This window comes from Malurus melanocephalus, unplaced genomic scaffold (genome assembly GCF_030028575.1).
Source record: "Malurus melanocephalus ecotype Western Australia unplaced genomic scaffold, MMel_1.1 scaffold_149, whole genome shotgun sequence".
NCBI classification, from domain to species: Eukaryota; Metazoa; Chordata; class Aves; order Passeriformes; family Maluridae; genus Malurus; species Malurus melanocephalus.
Genome location: NW_026623381.1, coordinates 1,142,390 through 1,165,315, shown reverse-complemented (window position 1 = coordinate 1,165,315; position 22,926 = coordinate 1,142,390). Strand labels below are relative to the sequence as shown.

The 22,926-nt window shown below is 46.9% G+C and overlaps 2 protein-coding genes across 2 annotated transcripts in view; both read left to right on the top strand.

Annotated features, from left to right (window-relative positions):
* The first annotated feature begins 8,394 nt into the window (after positions 1-8,394).
* Positions 8,395-14,256, top strand: GFI1B (growth factor independent 1B transcriptional repressor). The gene is made up of 6 exons (XM_057371601.1): positions 8,395-8,520; positions 9,895-10,041; positions 10,618-10,880; positions 11,132-11,269; positions 11,719-11,884; positions 12,286-14,256. Exons 1-6 carry the CDS (start codon positions 8,406-8,408, stop codon positions 12,462-12,464), a joined length of 1,008 nt encoding a protein of 335 aa, XP_057227584.1. The 5' UTR covers positions 8,395-8,405; the 3' UTR covers positions 12,465-14,256.
* An 8,619-nt stretch (positions 14,257-22,875) lies between these two features.
* CEL (carboxyl ester lipase) overlaps positions 22,876-22,926 on the top strand; it is a 4,420-nt gene continuing 4,369 nt past the window's right edge. The window contains exon 1 of the mRNA XM_057371596.1: positions 22,876-22,923. Coding sequence (XP_057227579.1) covers positions 22,876-22,923 — 48 coding nt within the window. The remainder of the gene's footprint in view (positions 22,924-22,926) is intronic.

Genomic DNA, 22,926 nt, shown 5'->3' with positions numbered 1-22,926 from the left:
TGTGTGTTTCCCAGCTCTCATCCCTGCAGGATTGAGATAGTTCCTGCTCACTGCACCTGCAATGGGTTGTCCTGCCTCACGATGAGATAAGAGTTGCTTGGAGCCAGCATATTTTTAATCTAGTCCTGCCTTGTGCCTGGCAATTAATATTTATTATGGTCTGGACGGAGTGATGGTAGTTGTTTTTTTTTTCTTGATGTGCAGAAGACATGTTTGTTTAATCTGCCACAGAAAAGAGTGGAAATTAGGATGAGCACCAGAAAAGAGCTGGAAGCAATTAGCYGTGTTATTTTACTGGGACTTAATTGCTATAACAGTCAAATTGACAAAGAAATCATGGGTGCTACAGCAGAGGTTTGCTGCTGGATTTGAAAGGAAAAACGACTGCACTGGAAGGGACGTGTTATGTTGTAATTAACCTGTTTATTATTACTGAGCTGTACATTTAAAAATCTATTTACTTAGGATGAACTGAAGCATGTGACACGTAGTAAGAGCTCACAGCAGCACGCAAAATTAAACTGTCCTTGTGTGCAAGCAGAGCTCTGTACATCTCCTGTGGCCTGTGAGGGTCATGGCCAGGACAARCCTCTGGGAGCCCAGATAAGCCCTCTGTGGCTCTCCCTTCTCTGCTGATCCTGAAATAGGAGAGAACAGGGAAAATGATATCAACAGGAAGAACATAAAATAAGAATGACCACACGGGGTCAGCTCAAAGGTTCTTCCAGCCCCAAATGCGCCTCCAGCTCTCTGGGTTTATGATTCAGCTTGTGTAAATTGCTTTTTGATGGTGGTTTCAATGGAGAGGTGGAACAGAAGCCATCGACAGAAATTTGGGGAAGAGTAGAACACAACAAACCAAGCTGACTGCACTCCCATCCTGCAGCTTTTTGCTCCACAGGAATCTCTAAAATAAAATAAAGGGAGAAAGGGTGGGTGAGAGCCAAAGAAGCCACAGGAGTGTCCCCATCTCCCTTCAGGCATTCCAGTGTGGTGASAATGGTGCTCAGTGAGAGTGTCTGTGCTGTTTGCTCGGGGATTTGTTTGTCTGCACTTACATCTGGGCCTTGTGAGCTCATGGCTGCTTGGGGAGACAGGACAGTTGTGACAGCTGTTACTGACACTGGAGATGGAGTCATCCTCCTTGTCCACAGAGCTCTGCCCTGTGCTCCTGGCAGCACCTCTGAAATCAGCTGGCTGGGGAGGTTTTACTGGAGGCAGAATCTTGGAATGGTCTGAGCTGGAAGGGGCCTTAAAGATGTTGACACAACTACTTTTCCAGGGGTTTTTTTCCTTTTTTTTTTTTTTTTTTTTTTTTTTTTTTTTTTGTGTGGTTGACTTATTTTTACTGTCCCAAGTTTAAGAGCCACATTCTGCAGCCATTTGCACTTTGTATCAATGGCAAGTCTGTGCTCAGGGGTGCTGGCAGAAGCCAGCTCCAATGTTTCATAAAATAACATCTCAGTCCTTTCAGCAGCTTGTCATTTTCCTGTTTTGTTTAATTCCTGTAAYTGTCTTCCTACGAAACCCTGAAGCTGCAATGTACATTTTAGGTTTCTGTTACAATGCTTGTTTTTGTAGCGGGAAATGTAATCCCTCAAATGCTTGTGTTTAAGAGAATGCAAATCAGCTCCCAAGCACAATGCCTTGGGAACGTTTCTTTCATGCAAAACCTGGCTAGATAAATAAGGAGGGGAGGAGGGAGCGGGAAAAAAGGATTGTTTGCTTCTATAAACAACGAGAATTAATTACACTCGGTAAATGACAGATGGGTTAAGATCAAAATCTGAATCTTTCTCAATGTGGGTGAAATCCACGCTCCTATCTCTGGGTTGCATCAACCCCATTGCACAGCCCGGCCGGWGCCATGGGGCAATGCCAGGGGACAGCAGGCCCTGCCATGGCYGGATGCAAAATCCCTCTGCTATCAGCCCCAAGTGTCCCTGGACCACATCTGCTCCATCAGGGAAGCACCAGCCTCCTGCTGCTCCCAGAGCAGAACAAAGKTTGTCACTTCCTGGTGTTCACCACCCTGAGCTGGAGCAGGACCCAATGGAGCCCTGGGTTAATGCAGCTGTAAGAAACAGTGAAATGTGTTTGGAGCTCACAGGGAGCAGCAAAGCTCCCATCTCCAGAGGTGTTTTCCTGYTGGTGAYATTCCYGTACTCAGCACACAACAGCTCCTGYACACTTAYTTACCTCTGAAATGATAAAATTCTTGGAAGGCATCTCTGCACTCCCAGTTCCAGCCATGCACTGAGAGAGCTGTGAGCACAGGAGGGGACATCCGAGGCACACACAGCTCATACCACTGTGCACCTGCACAGGAAGGAAGAGTGGGATAACTAAAGAATACATGAAATCAAGCAATTACTCCCCTTCTCTCTCTCTCGCAAGTATTTGGGGATTTCAGCTCTCCTTCTTTATCTCCAAATAAGAGTCATGGTCAAGGATTCTGAAAGGAAAACCTCAGTTCTGCTGCTCCTGTTCCCTCCTGTGCTGGAGAACAACCTGGGGACRGTCACTCTTCCCCTGCTCCATCCTCCCTCCACCCACTGTGCCATTACTTTGACACTCAATTATTATAAACCCATTCTCAAACCTTGAAAGCAAATGATAGAAGTGCAAATTCTTATTATTGCTCTTGAAGAGCTTTTTGCAAAGCTGTTGTTAATGAGCTTGCTTAATGAGCTTTCTTAAATCTATATTTATACCCTATATACAGCTGTATATAGATAGAGCAACGCCTGAAATATGTGTGGATTGCACACACATATGCCTGGGAAAATGCAGGGTGATTAACACGCATCTTCTTTGGTTATACCATGCAAGTATTTATTCGTTTTTTCCTTGGAAATTGGAGAGATAAAAGATCCATTCTGGAATAAAATAATTCTGTGCATATGTGCTCGATGGTTTTGTTTATGAGCCCCAAGTATGTGAGTGTGTGTGTGTGAGACAGATGGTGTGTCTGTTTGTGAGAGATATGATGCGGGGATGAATGTGTGTAAAAATACAGGTTTCTTAAGGGCTTTTTTTTTTTTTTTTTTTTTTTTTTTTAAAGAAAAGACAAAATAACAAATGCCTGCTCAGTACATTATTTCCTGTGTCATGTTTTTTGTCAATATGACAGAGGAGTATTCCTGCAGAAGGCAAAGCTGCCCCCAAAAGTGAAGGGTGCTGCCCCCAGGGCTTCGAGCTGGGCATCGTGAATTCTCTTCAAGTTTTCAAAGTCCTGGAAAGTTTTGATAAGCAAATACTTTCTAGGCTCTGCCTCTTATTGGCTGTTTCTTCACCGCCAGATTTTGACACAAATAATCTGATTGAAAAATCAGGGAGGGGAACAGGGGGAAAAAAACAGAGAGAAAAAAGGAGAAGTATCTATTTCAGCCGACTGCGACCAAGTGAAAAAGTGGAAGAGGAGTCCTAAGAGAAGACGACATCTCGCTTGTCTGGGGAGATTTCAAGGCAAATCCAGTAAAGCAAAGTCCCTCAAACAGGTGATTCATTTGTTCTTTTTAACACTTTTAATTTCATTGTTTTTTTCTGATATTTTTCTAAGCTTTTTTCCTCCTTCTTCTTCTTTGCTTGTGTCTGCAAATATGTAACATATTCCACTGCCTAAGCCACTTGTCCTGAGGATTCCTTTATGATAATAGTGCACTTGACTCATTTGAATTGAACCTTTTTAAAATTATATGCTGTGTACTTCACTCTCACATGGAAAAATGGTAATAGAACAAAATAGAAGAGGTGTGACAATGGAGCAGGTACCATCAGCAGGAGCAGTTTCTAGCTGTAGAATTTTTTACTTTGCCATTGAGGAGCGGGCAAACTGTGTTTTTCCTTTTAATTACTCTTTTATAGAGCCAGACCTTTAAATTCAGAGATCAGCACACCTCTGCTGCTATCACTTGTGAAATTTTTTCTGGATGACCATTTGGTCTCTCCCATTCAGGATTTTTGCTTCAAATCCATCTTTKATTATTTTTCCATCCTTTTTTAACAGAGGCTGATTAATCTAACAATTTTTAGCATRTGGAATTAGCTATTTATAGGCGATCACCAGATTGATTCAATACATTAAGCAGGAAAGCAAATGATTTCCAAGCTCACACCATGAGTGCATCTGTACTTTAAGAAGATATGGAATTTGGGAGATTGCACTGTAGAATTCCATCCATGGAAGCCCAAGGCAAAGTTTCCTAAAGCCAGTGGCATTCCCAACAACACAAGGAGCTATGTGAGATTTCTAAAGAACAAATGCTGCAATTACAGTCTAAATATTTTTTTTTCAGGGTGCTACAGCATTTTTTTTCAACTTCTTGGACAAAATTTCCACCATAGTTTGCTAACACTGCCATAAAGTCCATTTGCCCAGACTTACCACAAGAATTGAAAATGTCATGTTCATTTTTCCACTAAAAAAGTCACGTTTAAATTACTTGCCCCAAGTACATTTGATTTTGCAAGGGTGGACTGGTGAAGACGTGATTAATTTTGTTTTAAAGGACTGGAATTCTTTCAAATTTTGCTTTATATTTAAAGAGTCACGAGTCCATGAAACCTCCTATTTTGTTTTATTTGCGCTCTTAAAACACAGAGACATTGTGTTCTGCTTTGCACTTTTTTTCTTCAAAAATGTAGTCATTTGAAAGATAAGCTGTTCTGTATTTTTGGAAACTTCATTTTTTTCCAAAAAAAAAAAAAAAAAAAACCACAGAAAATCTGCATTAAGATATAAGTGTAATTATATATTAAGCAGTGGAAAGTAAATAATCTTATTCTAGCCTAAAACTTTGTATGCTCATCAATTTATCTAAAGATGTGATGTAATGTACTACTAGTGAGTACTAGCAATGTAATGTACTAGCTAGTTAAAATTRAGTGTTTAAAGAAAAACTCTTTAGTCTCTACAATTAACTTTGTAAATCTGAAARCAGAATTACCTGAATTTAGAGAAAAAATGCAAGTCAGCTTTAGAATGGAGCTTTCACTGCAAATTGTGTTCAGCGTGRCACAATCCTACAAATGCTCTTAATTCAGTGGGAATATGACTTTCCTCTAAATTACATTGAAGGACCAGTCCTGTGGGTTTGGGTACTGAGAGCTGTTGTGCAGTGAAGTGAGAGTTAGGGCTTCATGGGGAACATAGGATCCAGTAAAATGAGGATCCTGGAGTCAAAAACCACCCCTAAACTAAAAACCAAAYCCTTTAAATTTGGTTCTTACACCATCTGCAGTGTTCCAGTATTCCATTAGTATTTTACATGGGATACTCTGAAATCACCTGAAAGCATCGCTGAGGATGAAGGAATTTGAGTTKGAACATGCAAAGGCTGGATCTGCTTTCAGATCTGAGTAGGGAATTTATAACTGGTGAAAGAAACCCTTCTGAGGTGCTTCAGGTGAGATATCAAAAATAGTGAAGCAGTTTCTTTCCCCTTTTTTTCCTCAGAGCACATTATAACGTTATTATACAGCTGCATGAATGGCAAACAAATAAGAATGTCAAATCTAGCCAGCTACTGGTTTTATATCCTATTTTGAATTAATAAAAATACCAGAACATTTCCATTTTGGATGGGCAGTCCTGCCCAAGCAATGAATTCCCTTGTGCACTTACCAGTCCAGGTAGAAACTGCTGCCACAGGGGCTGAAAGGAACAGACTCCATAAAAAGAAAGTTTAATTTTCAGCAAAAGGTTGAAGTTAAATTCTGTCAGAAACTTCAATAAGCTGAAAACATAGCAGGGTTCATTGTCCATAGCGCTGCTTTTCCTGGGCAGTACAGTGAGCCATTAGAAGCAGCTGATCACTTGCTACTGATAATCTGGAGTTTCAGTGAAAAACAGTACTTTTTCCTCCCACAATCTCTGCTTGTATCTTTCCTCTATAGTTGGTTTTGTGAATCACAAAGTCAGTCCGGTGCAGTTGTTAATTAACTCTGCTTTCTGCTCCCAGTTCCCTTTTTTTCTGTGAAATGTGGTGGGGGAAGGTGACTTCCTTTTGCAACGTTCAGTCCATTAAAGATCGTTGTGCTCAGTAGTCGCCCTTATCAGCAGTCAGGATACTGGACCGAATTTGACTTTTACATGGTCTGGGGCAAACACMTCTAGAAAGATTCTTTTTATTTGTTAATCATGTTTACCTGCTTACAACCACCACCAGGAAAGAGGGGCTGTACTTAGTGCTGTGTCTACTTGGCATATGGGCATTGCCATAAAACTGCTGAATTGCTTAAGCCACCCATCTCCAATTGTCTCAGATTTACCTAGCTGAGCTGGCCGGCTGCTGCCACAGGATTCTCCAGGATTCTCTAGCCTGAGGGCAGGGAGAGTGGCTGCTCCACAGGCACTGCTGGATTCAGGCTCTCACCCTACATTCAGAGTTACCCACTGCCAGAGCCTCTTCCTCCACCGTGGAGAAAGCCCTGGCATATGAACTGGTTAATTCAGACAGAGAAATTCAATGTCTGAAGTTTCCTGGCATGAATACCCCGCATTGTGGACACAGTCCTGCCCCACCACATGGGAAAATCCCTGTGACGAGTGGAAATTCCATGTATAAAGGGTTTGAGGGAGTGCTTTAACTTGGGGCCGGTCTATGAAGCAGAGCTGGGTCCATGCACAGGTACCTCACCTGGGGCTGACCAAGAGCTCAGCAGTGCTGCAGGAATGGGAGGGACAGGGGCTGAGCAGAGCTGCTGAAGGGTTATAACCCCCTGCTGAACATTCCTGTGTTTGCACCGAGCTGGAGCTATTTCTGTGCCTGCAGCTTTTCACTGGGCACAGACTCTGTACAGCACTTTGAATGAACCTCATTAGAGAGTTCCAGGAGAGCTARAAGCAGCCCTGTACTTCAGTGCCCCATCCCTCAAGGGCCTGCTTATGGTTCATCCTCAGTACTGTTCTGTCCTCTTCCTAAAATTAAATTTAAAATCTACTCTTGGCCTCAGCTTTCTATTATTCATCTCAAGCTACACAGAAATTTCTTGGAAAAAGATGAAGAAAAACAGGTGAGTCATTTCAGAAGAAAAAAACTGTTAGAATCATTTCAGAAGGAAAAAAAAAAACTGTTAGAGCCAACAAGAGTAATCCCTGAAATCATAGATGGAACAGTGGGAATCCTGGACCAGATTGAAAAAAGCAGCAGCATATCCAGAGGCAGCTGGGCTGGGGGCACCCCGGTGATCCCACTGTCCCCAGCAGACAGTGACAATCCCACAGCTTTAGGCACCACTGTAAATATGGCCCCTCAGAGCTTTGAACAAAACCCCAATGGGTTCTGTAATTATAYTTGGCTTGGAGGGGTAGTACAGGCACTTCTGAGCTCTAGGGAAGAGATCTTTCCATCCCTGCTGTTTGGGATTCCAGGAGCCCACTGGACAGATATTTCATGTCATTCCTGCTTACCAGGAGCAAACTTTRTGGATTTTGGGGGGTTTTCTTAACTAATTAAGTAGGTTCCACTAAACTGCTCTGAGGAAAGAACAAAACTTAATAAMAGTTTCCAGTCAACAGAGAGCCAGGACTTAGTGCTGACTTTTCAAATGAAATATAGCAAGATTTGTTTTTAGTGCCACTCTCCCAAACAATTACAAGGGAAAATGCAAATACACATGCAAATAAGGCRCCAGCTGATATTACTGCACACAACATCATCCCTGTTGCCACCCTGCCTCCATTAGAGCAGTTACCAGCCCAGGGAGAGGGCACAGGGCGGGCTGGGTTCTGGGTAGCAAAGATAACACATGCATTGCAAGAGAATTTAGTATGATTAAATTTCAGCATTTTATGTTTGTGCCGAACCCGCCATTTCAACGGTTTGCAATATTTGAGTTGGGTCCAAAAGGTAACTCCTCACCCAGCCCTCCCGCTCTGCCTCTGCTCTGGTGTTGTTTGTCAGCCAGAGCTCAAACTTCTCAAACAGAGACAAACCTTCCACACTTCATTCTGCAGGGTTTTCCCTCTGTCTCTCTCTTTTTATTGATGTTGTTTCTGTCATTAWTGTTGGTGTAGTAATTTCACAGAATTGCCCAGCTCCTGGCTTGGGACTGGGCCCTTCCAGGTGCAGCACAAACACTCAGACTTTCTCCAGTGGGGATCTCTGTTCCCACTGTGTCCTCTCTGTAGTCACAGCAGGACTACAAGGGACACATCCTGGCCTGTATCTGCCACAGATGATTTTGGTTTCTAAGACAGCTCTCAGGTTAAGCCTGTCCCTGTTTCTGTAAAGTTGCTGTAATTGTTTGCCTCAGCCTGRGGTAGATTGTTGTTCTGGGTTTAATTGTGAAGTGTGATTTTTACAGAGTGCACATGATCTGAACAAACAGGAAGCTCCTCCCSAAGACCCAGAGCTTTACCTGCTGTTTTTGTGTGTTTCATCCCAGAAAGTGAATGGAAGATGCCACGTTCCTTTTTGGTGAAGAGCAAAAAGGCTCACACCTACCACCAGCACCGCTTTGTGGAAGATGAGCTGCCAGTGCTTGCCTGGGGTCCAGCCCCCTCTCCCTWCACTGGTGAGTCAATGCAGCCACTGGATCCACTTGTAGGAACSCACCAAGGTAAATCAATAATGGGGTCAGCAGCTAAGGGAGCAGGGGGAAGCTAAAGAGCATCCAAGGGCTCACATCCAGGCATGTGAGTCTAAGGGCAAACTGCTGCCTTGGTGTGTGTCCTTTCTCTACACCAAATCCACACTGTCCCACTGAACCCACAGTTAGATCTTCCCTTTGTTTCCTTCTTGGTTGCTGGGGAGATTTGAGATTGCCGTATGGAACTAGACACATTTGGGAAAAATGACCAACTTCAGGCCACTGACAGCTGGGAAAAGAGCTTGCACTTTATTGTCAGTGTTCTACAAAGTCCCAACTCTTGCCACCTGCATCTCCAGTTTGCTGTGTTCCCTGCCCTTATTCCCTCTGAACTGCATCTTCTCTCAGTGTGTCACCATCCCTTTCTGTGCTGCATTAACACCACCCAACACAGTTCTGCCTGTCCCTGCTGTCCTCTCTCTGCTCCTGCTCCCCCACAGCCATCCAAGCAATGCCAGGGTCAGGGTAATTATCTTCTTCCTTCAGGCACCATTCAAATTTTCTTTATTCAAATTTAGGATCAACTTACCCTTTGTTCCAACCCTGGCTATCAAATTAGAGTCCAGCCCTGAGATAAGTTTGATAAAAAAGAAAGGAGGTGACATTTCAATTTCCATTYCTGCCATCATTCTTTGGACATTTGTTGTGTCTGTCTGATGCAGTGGCAGGTTTTGTCAACAGATAAATAATGTCTTTCAGCAGATCTGTCCCATCTCCAGCAGAAAAGTGTCACATATTGGACCTCTGTCCACTTTAAATTCTTACTACGAAGTTTAACAAGGTTTGGTTGATGTCTTTAAGGGCTGGGACAAGCAGAGATAAATAAATGGGAGTGTGGGCAGGAGGAGATGAGGGTCAGTGCATAAGGACTTGCCTCCTCTCTCTGCTTCCCTACTTGGATATCCATAAATCCAGGTTAACAATATTCAACGCTGTTAGGAGAGGGGTGGGGAGGTTAATCATGAGTGATTGTTAGTTACCCACACTCATGGAAATAGTTCTAAATAGGGAAATTATTCTTGCAGACGCAATTCTAGGATTGATTTTCTTGAGCTCTATTGGGTATCAAGGACCCCATCATCTCATCCTGCTGCTCTCTGCCTTGCMTATCTCATCTTGCTTGGAATTTCCCTTTGTCAGCAATGGCAGACCTTGAACACTGATTGCACCACTCTGCACTTCCTCTGGAAATGGAGTTCATGAGTTCATATGGGAGTGCTAAACTCACCTAAACAGACTCTTGTTGTAACATCCAGAGTGACATCACTGTGACATAACTGTGACCCTGCTGTGTTACAGCCACAGGGGAGAGGACACCAGAGGACATCAAGAAACAGGACCYGGAATGTGTGGTTCCAAAACAAGAAAAGGACCCACCTGAACTGAAACAAGAAAGTGTCCCTGTCCAGTACCTGAGCAGGATGCTGCCAGGCCCTTCAGCTCAAGGTCAGCTACCCCAAACCCCAATTGCAAAAGAGGTCAGGGCTGGGCTGGTTATGGAGCCCCTAAAACTGAGGCCAGATTTTCAGAAAATAGCTGCTCTTATTTTGACATCAATGGTCAAACCTGTCACAGGCAGAGCTTATCAGGAGCATTCTGTATTTCCTTTACAGTTTTGGTCTAGACCAGAAAGGATGAAGGATAATTATTCATAATTATATTTTAACTGTGATTCCCAATGAATGAGCCTCCCCATCTCAATGCAGCTCAGTGCTTTGTAGGTCAAGGCAGGTGTCTACAGGATACTTGTTCAAACACCACACGAAGCAGGGCTAGTAGGGAGCTTAATATTCCCTTCACCATAAAATTTCCACGGCATCCTTTGCCATAAAATTTCCTCAGATTGAAATCAAAGTCAGGACAGGAACTTTGCCTGAGGAATCAGGATTTGAGTCAAGGAGGAGTTGCCAACTGCAACTCCCAAGGTCAGGCAAGATGGGGAAACAGGAGATGGGGAATTTTTAATGGGTACCCAGCCTGAGGCAATGGTGTGACACTTCTCCCTCTCCTTTCCAAACCCAGAGATGGCCATGCCAGGGCTGCAGATCAAGGACTGCACTAACACGGCGAGCACCCCAACCTTCTACAAAGCTGGCTTTTCCTGGGATGCTTTCCACGTGCCCTACAGCTACCAGCAGATGTCTTCCAGCATGCAGTCAGCCCTGCTGGAGCACCCCGTGAGCCTTTATGGGAGCCACCTCCTGCCAAGCACCGAGCCTCCCCTGGATTACAGCCTGCATTATTCCTCRGACATGGAGACCTTCCACTGCATGAAGTGCAACAAGGTGTGTGCTGGATGAGAACCTCAGGATGGGGAGGGCTTGGAGGGGTTTTCATTGCACACATCAGTATTTCAGTGGGTCACACCAAAATGTGTGGCTCACAGGGGGGCCTGTAGTCAGGGCAAAGGCACTGGGAATGCTGCAGTTCACATGGCCCACCAGAGGGGAGGATTAAATAAAGAGAAGGAATTAAAAGGAGACATGGAGATGCAGCCAACCTTGTGTCAAAAAATCACAGGGTTTTTGTTTTGCAGGTGTTCTCCACTCCCCATGGCCTGGAGGTCCACGTTCGAAGGTCTCACAGTGGGACCCGTCCCTTTGCCTGTGAAGTGTGTGGCAAAACCTTTGGGCACGCTGTGAGCCTGGAGCAGCACACCAACATYCACTCCCAGGTGGGTGGCACAGCTCCAGAGAGCCATGGTTCCACAGAACCAGCTCTWGACCTCAGCTCTTGTGTAATCCATWAGAGAGGAAGTGCCATTTCCTAGGTTACAAATGTGATGTCTTTCCTGWAGCACCCAGTGACAAGGACAGGAGCTCTGAAGGCCACGGGTCATGTCTTGGTGTCACAAATCTCAGCCCTTGAGGATTCCTTGGAAGGGAAGGGAGGATCATTGTTACCCTCTCTTCTGTGCCTCACCTCCTGCTAAAGGATGCAGGAGTTTGGATCACAAGATGCGATCCATTTTCATAATTAACCCTCCCTGCATTCCCTTTGTGCTGCASCCAGCGTTATCAGTCCACGAGCCAAGGAGATTTGCTTATCAAATCTACAATTCTCATCAAGCTCTGTCACAAGTCTTGCAGCCTCAGACATCCCATGATTTTCCTTCCCCAACAGGAAAGAAGCTTTGAGTGCAAGATGTGTGGGAAGACATTCAAACGTTCCTCCACCCTCTCCACTCACCTCCTGATCCACTCGGACACACGGCCCTATCCCTGCCAGTACTGCGGGAAGCGCTTCCACCAGAAGTCAGACATGAAGAAACACACGTACATCCACACTGGTGAGAAACTAAATATCCCCAATATCCAAATTAGAGCCCATCCTGCCATTGCTCATACACATCTGGACYAGGGATAAATGTCCAGAGGCACTGAAAAGTCATTGTTGTATGTGGGGTCTGATAGCAGGAGGTTGCAGCACATCCTCTGTGTGGCAGGGGTGGTTATTAAGCAGTCTCTGGTGCGTGTTGTGGTTGTACCCAGCCCTGGGTACAGGGAATGCATCACTCAGCTGGAAAGGACTGTCCCTGGTTCTTCCCACCCTCAGGTGCTGGATCTCAATCCAGTCACATCACCAGGAGAGCTGTGCTGGCAGCATTCAGGTCAGACTCCGCTAAAAGGCATTTCTACCTCTTCCTTCACCAGTTAAAGCATTTTTTTTACCATTTTCTGTGCCCTGCAGGGGAGAAGCCCCACAAATGCCAGGTGTGTGGCAAAGCCTTCAGCCAGAGCTCCAACCTGATCACTCACAGCCGCAAACACACCGGCTTCAAACCCTTCAGCTGCGAGCTCTGTGCCAAGGGCTTCCAGCGCAAGGTGGATCTGCGGCGGCACCGAGAGACCCAGCACAGCCTCAAGTGAGGGGCAGCTCCAGGTCCCTGCTGGAGCTCCCACTTCGTGCCCCAGGGAAAAAAGACTGTCCCCAGCATCTTCCTCCACCTCATAAAGCTCCTATGGTGTCCTACATTCCCCTGGGGACTGGCCAAGTCATGCCTTGGCTTTGGTGTTTGGCACCACATTCCTTGCACATCCCCAAGGAACCTGTGGGAGCTTTCACTTTTCGATTGCAACAGGTACCAGCCCACATCTGACATCACCTGCTCGAGTGCAAATCCAGAGGAATTCCTCCAAGGTCACTATTACTCTGGATTTACACCAGGAGCAGAATCCGGTTCGTCAGGCTGCTCAGCGGGGAGGGGGAAACTCCTGGGCTGGTGGCAGCAACAATCTGTGCCAGGCTGGTGCTGTAACCATGTTCTGCTCCGATGGTTGGGAAGATAAGCCCAGGGCATGCAAATAGGTTGCATTCAGTCAGCTGTGCTCAACTTGGACAGGCCTTCTGCAGRGACTTGCCCAGGCCATAAATTCTGCCAACAGACACCTAAAGTCATTTCTTTCAGCAGAGCATTTACTGTGATCAAATGACAAGTTAACTGTGCTGTATTTTTAGCTTGGAGTGGGAGGAAAATACTGAAGAAACAGCTCCCATCCCTAGCTGATAACAGGGGTCTCTAAATACATTCCTCAGACACGCCATGCTGCAGAGATCCTGGCAAGAGCCACACCACAGCACCAGGAGCAGCTAAGCTAAGCCCCAAGTCTTGGTACCATAAGAGACTCTGGCTGCTCGTGAAATCCAGGCTGGTATGTCCCACAGTATTTCCCTGCATGCTGGACRTGCCAGCTTAGAGCTGTCCTGAGCAATCCTGGGTCACTGCATGGGCAGGAGTGGCCCTGGATATCGATGTCAAGGGCCAGAGCTGTGCTTGCCAGCTGCTCTCCTCAAGGAGGAAGTGACTGAGCCTGTACATGTTGGCAGAGCAAGCAAGAACCTCACAAATATTATACAAAGAGAGCGGTGGTATTTCCTCCTTTTGCCAGATCTAGGAGTTGATGCAAAACACTGAAGCAAGTAAAGAACCTGTTCCCCTCCAAACCCTGCCAGATTTTCTCTCTGTAACCTTTGGCAAGTCACTGCACTGGGCTTTTGTTTTTCCACCCCTCCTGGTGACGTGGGCTCATTCACTCAGGTTTGTGGAGTCCCCCGAGTTCTTAACAGGAAGGACAAAGTATTATTGTAACATTAATAAGAGAAGCATTTTCAGTTAATTGGGGCATTGTCACAGCACAACTGCATCCCTGAATACAGGGCCTTGGACAATGACACCAGTGGGAATTACCCTGGGAATGGGCTGTGGCAATTTCACTCCAAAGGCTTGTGAAGGAAAGCTGCCATCATGGGCAAAGACAAAATGGTCCAAATGGAAAATTCATGTATTGCCAGGATACAGCTGTCCTCAGTTCCACTGCTGTAAACCCCAAATTCTTCTCCTAAACCTTCAAATGTACTTGCCCCTTTTATGCTGTGCCTAAGCTGTAAATCATTAATATGTATCTGGAAGCTCAAACCCAGAGTCTGTRCTCCTGGCTTTACTTGTACACTGTAAATATGTATTTATACTTGTTCTAATGTATATTTTTATTGCACTATACCAGACAGTGAYGTGTGCAGGCCTGCTGGGATTTATCTGATAAATCTGTTCCTTCCTAGTAACTGGGCTAACACAGAGTATTTCATGTTCAAAACACCCATTTCCAGAAGGGCTCATACCTGACTCTGGGGACACAGGCAGCAGGGAGGGGGTGAAAATGAGAAGGGAAAGAGTATAGGATTGCTATGTGTGGTTTGAGTGGGAAAAAAAAAAATATGGAAATTCACATGCAAAAAAGGGCTGCCATTAGAGAGATATTCATCCTGGAGGCAGATTGGTTAAGAGCCCCACACAGAGTCAGCCCCCTGAGCAGGAGGGGCACACCAGGTACATGGAATCTGTGTCCAACAATGCCAAAGCCCCCATGAAACCACTTCTGCCCCTTCCTGAGTCCTTCTGGGGAAGGGATACAGCCTGTATGGAACGGGTGCCCGAGTCCTGACCGTGACACATTCGTGTGAACAGTCACACTTGCTCAAGGTAAAGTCATTTCAGTTTATTAAAACTACGCCAAAAATGCAAACCRTGTTTGTTATTCCCCTTTTCCTCCACAAATTTTCAAACAGAAATATTCAAAGAGGGTGTCAGCATCCRGACTGCTCAGGAGCAAAACCCTCCAGCCCCAAACCACACAGGAACACCATCATCACACACCCTGGAGGCAGCATGACTTTCAGTGTGTCTGACTCATGTAAAGCTCCCCAGTTAGGGCCATTTGGAGCCAGATTCTGGCAAAGTGACACCGATTGACAAAGGTGCCTGTGACCAGTCATAAAACCAAAGCAGGCAGCTGGTTCTTCTGAGCCTCGTGAAGAAGGGCTGCTGTATCTGTTAGATTTTCACTCCTATCTTTGATTTCCATGGTACAGGGGAGCTATGACCTTCAATGGACAGCTGGGATCCCCTSTCCTGGGTGCTCCTACAGCCTGCTTCACTGTCCTAACACAGCACACATCACTCCAGTCCTGTCCTCTATTTCCCCAGGACTTCAGGGTGGGTTACTGAGCCCGGATACTCCTGAAGAGCAGCTACATTGGAGGAGGCAGTGTCAGCCTTAGCCTGGTTTGTGAGCAGCCTGGGGAGCACATCCCGAGATCCAGGGATGATTTTGGCTGGATGGGCAGTGAGTGGAGAAGCACAGTTGGGGATGGCTGCTGCAGAGTGCTGCTGCAGAGCTCAGGAGAACTTGCCTGTGGCTGAACAGCGTGGGGGATCCAGGCTGACCCGCTCCCACAGGCACAGGGAGTGAATCTCCAGGGGCACAGCCTGTGGATGGGGCCAGCTGGCAAAGGCAGCAGCGAGCCAGGACAGCCAGAGACAGGGGGTGATCTGAGCAGGGAGGAGGAGGAGGACAGAGAATTAATTTGCAGTGTTTTCTACTCAGACGCTACAGTTCTTCCTCGTGAGTAACAACTTASCACTTTCAGATCACCTCATGCTCCTGCCCTGGCATTCCTTCAGACCTATGGATCCCAAAGGCAAAGCAAGGCCGAGCCCCACAGCCCCTTGTTCACTGCCAGCATGGCACCAGCCATGGGCAGATCTGCTACAGAGCAGGCAAAGGGCTGCCCTGATCCCTGGAACTGCTGAATCTACACCACAGCACCCARGGATGCTCAGCCACTGCCAGGATCAGAGCTTGGCTGTCACCAGCTCCAAACACACCTGGCCTTGCTCTCCAAACATGCAAATCCTTCTCTCTCCCTTTCCCACTACCACCCCTCACATCACAAACAYTCTGGTCAGTCAATCAAGGAAACAGATAGCAAAAAGTAAAATCTCAACTAATCTTTGTGGCTAAAGAAAGAGCTGATTGTTTTTGCCTCTCTTTGAGCCCGCCCTGTATCCTGGACTTCCCCCATCCTCTTCCCTTTACTGCTAGGGGAAAAAAAAAAAAAATCCTGGTCTCTGGGGTGTTTTGTTTAGCAAATGAGGGATATGCAAAGCACTAACCCCAGGCATCAGTCAGGAGGAGAGAGGTGCCTCTGTGTCTTCAGACAGCCTGGAGGTGCTGAGAGCAGCAGCCCCGAGGAGCTGTGATTAAGGGGGCATTTCAGTTTGGACACGGGGTGAATCTGTTTTCCTAATGAGGACAGAGCCACGGGACAGCTGCAGGAAGCAGAGGGGTGTTCCCAGCTGGCACAGTGTTAGGCTGGAACTTGTCTGCAGGTTGTATCAAACTCACAGAGTGCCATCCTGGAGGAGAGATCCTGAAGCTTTCTTGTGTTGGCATTTGATAGGGAAGCCTTGAAAAGAACTGAGATGAACCACAGGGAAGAATTAGACTCCAGCTGCKTACTGGTTATACTGGTTAAAGTTATTTGCTGTATCCAGTTGCTTCCTGCCTCAGACATCACGAGAAAATGTTGTCAGTGAAAAAAGATAAGAGCAGAGTCCCCTGTCCTCACAGCAGGCTGCTCCCCAGTCACAGGTGATGGAGACACACCAGCAGTTCAAYTCCATCAGCACAGCACACAAAGGAAAACCCAAAGGCGTGGGGCAATCTCTCAGAAAGAGCTGCATACACAGCTTTCCTTGCATGTAGAAAACATTCCTGCCTGCTGTTAAGGATAATAATAATAATACAAAAATACATCAGAAACCATTTWTTAAACACTTAATCTGCTCAAAAAGCAGAGATTTTCCCCCTTTTTCACCTGGAATAACACATCCAYATAGAGGAGGCAACCCACAACAACCACACAAAAATTAATCAAGGATGGAGAATCTCTGTGCTGGATGAGAGGTAAGAAAACACAAATCCCTGCAGAATTTCTGACCCACCATCTTAAAACTAACAGTCGTCATGGACACACACTGCTCTTAAGGCTGCAACTCCAAGCTGAGACTTCAGATCTGCCGCACATTTCCTGCATGACCTCGGGCAAGACTTGAGTGCTGGATTTCTGAAGTCKTTCAGCACATTATGAAGCTCTCAGAAGCTCTTCACCCCATCTGTGAGAGCAGGATAATAATTCTCCCTCTCTCCTTCATTTCACTTGTTTATTTCAACGGTAAGATAGTCAGGAATGAGGCTGCTCSTCCTTATCTGCCACATCCAGCACCTCGCACAATGGAGCCTTGATCGGGGCTGGGACACCAGAGCGCAACTGCAGCATCAAAAACGAGTGGTAGGAACTGAATTCAGCAGAGCTCAGCGATCCCCCGGGCAGGCACAGTGAGACCCCAACTCAAAACCAGCAGAGAAACAGGGCAAGCAGCAACACAGGGAGGATAAACCAGACAGGAGCATTTGCACTGGTGGGTAATATTGCAGGGAGAMAGATAGAGTTGGATGTGGGGGCTGCAAACATTTCATTCGATGGCCTCACTTTAAATGAGTTACTTCAATCTGAGCACTTCTCAATCTGGTCCTTGGGCTGATTTTGACCTGTGGGCCCAAGGGGGAACCATASCAGACAGCAAGGCAGGCACAGAGAGCAGAGAACCCAGGAATGGGGAAATCTGGGGCTGGGGAGGAGCTGAGCACGCACGGAGCTCAGCTTTGGTCTGATAAGTTTATCAAGCACTGCCGGCTGCTAACTGTCAGCCGGRGAAGGGAGCCTGTTAGGGAGGAGGAACAGCTCCCAGGGTGAGATAGGACAGCCCATGCCTTATCAGAGTGCCTGAGCCAAAGAGGGAACTGGAGAGTGAGCACTTTCCAACCACTTCATCTGAACAACAGACAGATTGGCAGGAAAGGCCTGTCASCCCTTCGCCTCTGCCACCCAGGCACCCAGGGAGCCCCCATCCATGCAAACACCCCGGTAAGTGCAGCCTGGGAGCTGCAAATGTGACCACGGGGGCCTGAAGGGGTGCACAGGGAAGGTTTCCTCATGGCATTGACAGTGGGAGAGTCAGATTTACAGCAAACAATTCTGATTCTTACTGAGCAAGCTGCTCCTGTTGAGTGYCCAGAGCAGCACTTCTCCCCCTGTGCTGCCTTTCCTGAGCTTTGGGAGAGGGATCCATCACTTCAGAGCTGCCCCARTCACTGAGGTTTGGTGTACAGATAATTGCTCTGTCTGAAAAATAGAAAAAAAACCCTTAAGAAAGAGGAAGAACCAGACCATTCCCATCTGAGCTGCAAAAGCATGAGCCAGCAAATCCCTCTTCACACCTTCTCCTAGGGCAGCAATAACCAAATCAGTACAGCTGAAGATTGTACCAGGGACACCCTCCTGTGTGTCCCTGAGCTCCCCTGGACCCGTGCAAGCTCCTGTCTGTACACCCCAGCCATGGCAGGGAGGGGAAAGGAGCAGCACATCCCTGCAGGCACATYCTCTGCTCGGCTCCCTGCTGAGGATGGGCTGTGCAGGATGAACCCGTGTCACACCAGCAGCTTTGATGTGTTCTTTAGCCAGCCAGACCACACTGTTATGGGTCACTGCTGATCCAGACCACAAGGACAGCCCTCACCCTGCATCCCAGCACCTTTGGTTCAACCTGGTGTCTTGGGTCCTGCCTGTACCTGGGGATTTTGGTGAGAGATGCAAACCTGTCCCTGTGCTGGGGGATGTGCTCATCCCTGTGTTCAACCCTGTCCCAGGCTCCCTGTAGGATACAAGGCAGAAAACCTTCAGCAGATCAGGAGATCTGTGAGCTGGTGACTCAAAGCTCCCATTTCAATAAGAAACATATTAGGAAGCAATTTAGCTGCACCTAAAGCACGTATGTAAACCAGGGCTGCAGTGCCCTGTGTGCACATACTTCTCTCCCTAAGAGAGGCAGCCCAGTATCTGTCGGCATCTCGAGTTCCACGAGCTGAGTCACAGCCCTGTGGTTTCTGCACCACTCTCAGGCTGAGTTTCTCACAGCTGATTCTGCTCCAACCCACAATCTACAATTCTCCAGGTCCTCAGCAACCTCTGAGCCACTTCACTGCTGTGCACATCGAGGACTCCTCACTGAGTTCTGAGTACAGCAGCCACATTCACCACCAGCCAAGACAATTCTGAGGTTCAAGGCTTCCTCACGAAGAGCAAAGGGTCTAAAAACCCATCCCCATTGATTCTGCCTTCCTCTTGAATAATTTTAAAGCAATGGCACTTTATCTTACATCCCAGGCTCTTCCATATTAGGCGCTTTGTGGGATTTTTAGCAGTGGTCAAGTCCACTGGCTTTTTCTCTTTATAAAATAGAAATTATCTCCTGTCTCAGCTGAGGAAGGGGAAGTTGGAGATGACAGGGCATTCCTGTTCCTGAGAGGGCCCCATCCTGAGAGGGTGGGCATGGTGAACCAGKGTGTCAGTCAGACATCCCTGCCTCAGCTCCTTATTTAGGTCCAGCCTGARGCAGCTTCAAGATCTGCAGATAAGAGCAGGATAGAATTCCTACACATGCACAGCAGTACACTGGAGTGGCATTGTGAAAAACCCCAAATGAAAACCCCATAAAGCATCAAAGCAAGGTCTCTGCATTGAGATCTGCCAACCTGCAGATACTCACCTTAAAATATTTGCCCAAATGTGAGTATCACAACTAGAAACGGAACTCAGGGGAGCCGGACTTGCAGCCTTGTTTGTTAACCAAGTTTTTGTCTTACCTCCTTGAAGAATTAAAACTTAGGAGAGTATCCCACGTTAAAACTCTTTTCTTAGGAAAAGGGTCGTGTACTATTGGTAAGATTTTATTTCTCAATTCTGTATGATACTTATGACATAAAACAAACTYATTTTCTGGTGTCTTAAAGGCAGAGCTGACCTTGTGTTTCAGAGTGAGTGTACATGAGACAGCTGAGGTTTCTCATGTTACCTGGAATGCAGGGAAACAGCTGGAAAGGCAGAGAGCCATGTCCCCATGCCTGCTGCACGGTGCCACAACAGGGGCAGTGGAGAACTCAGCAAGATTGATGATCCTTTGCAYTTGAAGAGCTCACAGTGCCTGAGGATTTCAAAAGGACACAACATCCACCAGGCAGCCGGGTTGAGGATTCAACCCCCAGCCCGTGAGTTTTCTCACAGCATTGTTATTAATTTTGCAGAAGATACAACAAAAACTCTGTGGTTATCAGGGGCAATAATTCCTATTTTGGTGGTGCCACCTCCTCATCCTGACTTCCTCAATCCCAAAGTCCCCAGCAATCTTAGCTCGGGAGGGAATGTGACTGTGGCCTTCAGCTGAAGGGCTGTCCCCTGCAAACCCTGAAGGCTGGATGTGGCTGTGGTTTTATCACTGGCCACCAGCTGCCCCTACAGCTCCTGCCTCCTCCCCAATGATTCAGCAAATCTTCTTCGAGGAGAAAAACAAGCACACGAGTGAACAAATCACAATGTCAGATTACAAAGATGAGCGGGGAAAAGCTGCGGCTCGAAGGAGGGAGATAAAGGTTGGTGAAACTGCACGAGCCAAGGATGAAAATGCCCAGTAAAGACAGGGGTTTTTTTTAAGGGAAGCAATAATAATGTGATAAAAAGTGTTGTAGTTTGAATACTTTACATTGTGAAACATTGCTAAGAGTAAAAGAGAACACGGTGTGGAAGGAAATGAAGCATATTCTACCCTCTACTATCAAGACATGGCACAGGGCTGATAGGGATTTTTACTGGTAAGGATGAGAACTGAACAGTCCATTCTGGTTTACACTGGAACAGAGTTCCACTGAGCAAACTATTCTCAGAAGGAATTTCTGCTTTCTGTAACCAAAACTTTCAGTAATCTGGAAGCCCCTTGCCAGGCACTTTGAATATCACTGTTCCTGGAAAAAAGGACMTGCAAATCATTTGGTATCTAAGGCATAGCAGAGGGTAGTTACAAGTAATTTTTTAACTCCTGACAGCTTTGGCCACTGAATCATATATTTATATCATAGCCCTTTCCTGCTGCAGCCACTCTTGAGGTGAAGCACAGGATCAGTGTAACAGCTCTAAAGAATAGAAAGTAAAAAAGAAACTCCAGCCAGACCTTAGCTAGGAGATGTAGTATTTCCTCTAATGTCATTCCACTCCATTCAGAGCCTAGAGTTTCAAGCATGCCATGAAATCTTGAGGAAAATAAGAGAGCTCATGTCATGTTTGGGTAACGTCTCAGCCCAGCAAGCCCTCCAGTATCTGTAAGAGAGGTGCAGCCTTCCACTGGATTAAATCCACACAGAAAATATTCACAAAAGGAAGAGGAGCTCAGGACCTGTGGACACACATGGGAATGGATAAACTGTGCCCAGAGTGAGCAGAGTTTTGGGGTACACACCTACACTGCCTGCTGCTCTTCTCTGGGAGATATGAAAGAAGGTCCTTTCCAAGCTGGTGCTCTTTGATCCCATTAAAATGTGYGGCTGCTGCACCCTGCAGGCTGAAAGCAGTGAATATATCGTTCTTCTGTTATTAATCACATCTTCTAAGCCAGGCTCTAGGCTTTGTGGGGGCTCCTGGTATTTGGGGCTGGTTCTGTTTCTACCCCATCCCAGAGCTCTCACAGAAGGAACACACCCAGTTCCCATTGTGTTGGGATGAGCAGGAGGGAGAGCAGCAGCTGTAACACAAAAAGACACATGGACACACAGACACACAGACAGACACCTGTCAAAGACCCCACAGCAGTGGGGGACACAGGGCTCAGCTGTGCCAGAGATGTCCCATGTGCTGGATCCCCGTGGGAAAGGGAGAGCTCAGGAACAGGGGGGACATGGGCTGGAGACCCTCACCTGCTACAGCTGCTGCCTTGCTCTGTTTTATCCCTTTGTATTTGGAACAACAGAGGAGGCACAGGGAGAAACTGCCTGGCAGTGGCCACCTCAGCAAAAGTTCACTTGAGGTGAGGGGAGCTGGGGATGTGGAGGAGAGCCCTGCCCCTCCCAGCACAGCTTTCACAGCCCGGCTTTCTGTCAGGAATCGATGCCAYGTGTTCCTGTGCCCTCCTGGCCCCAAYTGGCTTTGCCAGAAGAACAATCTGGGAGATCTCCCACAAGAAACATMTTTCRTTTTCTCACYGTTGGCCTTCACYRGCACTTTTTAAAGGAAAAAAGAAATTACCTTAACTGCATTTCCCTCTTGCATTGCCCCTTCATACAGAGGTTGGGCCAAAGAAAAATGAACCCATTGGTCACTCGGCTGAGTCCCTTCTCTTCTGAAATCTGGARCACAAACTTCATTTCCACATGTTCCAGTGACAGCCCCATGTCTGTATGATCCACAGGCACAGTGCAGACCTGATCCCTTCCCTGCTCCTTAGAGAGGGATAGACCAATTCCCAAGTTTCTGGTGAAAAAACGATSGGCCTCAGCAGGGCCTGTCACTCACACAATGCCATCTCTGTGAACTTGGATGATGAAGAAATCCCAAATGAACTACTGGATGCTGCTGTACAGAACKGGAAGAAAGTGTGCACCAAYCCTGTGGATAAATRGGTGTCTGCATTTTCGTAATTACTGGCTAATGAGTCCTCTAGGAAGCTCAACAAGCTCCCAAGAGTGAAGCAAGAATCCAAATGAGCTGGTAACACACCAGAGAAGAAGAAGAATAACAGAGAAGTTTCATTCCCAAATCCCTCTGAGTCTGGGAAGCATAGTCTGACCAGCATGGTGGCCATGTGGAAAATARAAAAGATACCTGAGGAGGTTTGGCCTCCAGCCCACGTGAGCAGCACCTGCAGGGCTCTCACACGGCCATGCCCATCTGCCTCAGCCATGGATTGGCCTCAGGCTGCTGAAGGACGAGGCTCTGGAGGTGCCCTGCTGCAGCTCCCAGCCAAGCCTGGCCCGTGCCATTGGCACACTCCTGCAGCCCTGGGCTATATAAGCACAGCCCTCCCGCTGGGACTGTCCCCTCAGGGCTGCCCTCACCATGGCTCGCTGGCACATCCTGGCCTTGGCCCTCTGCTCCTACCTCGGGGTA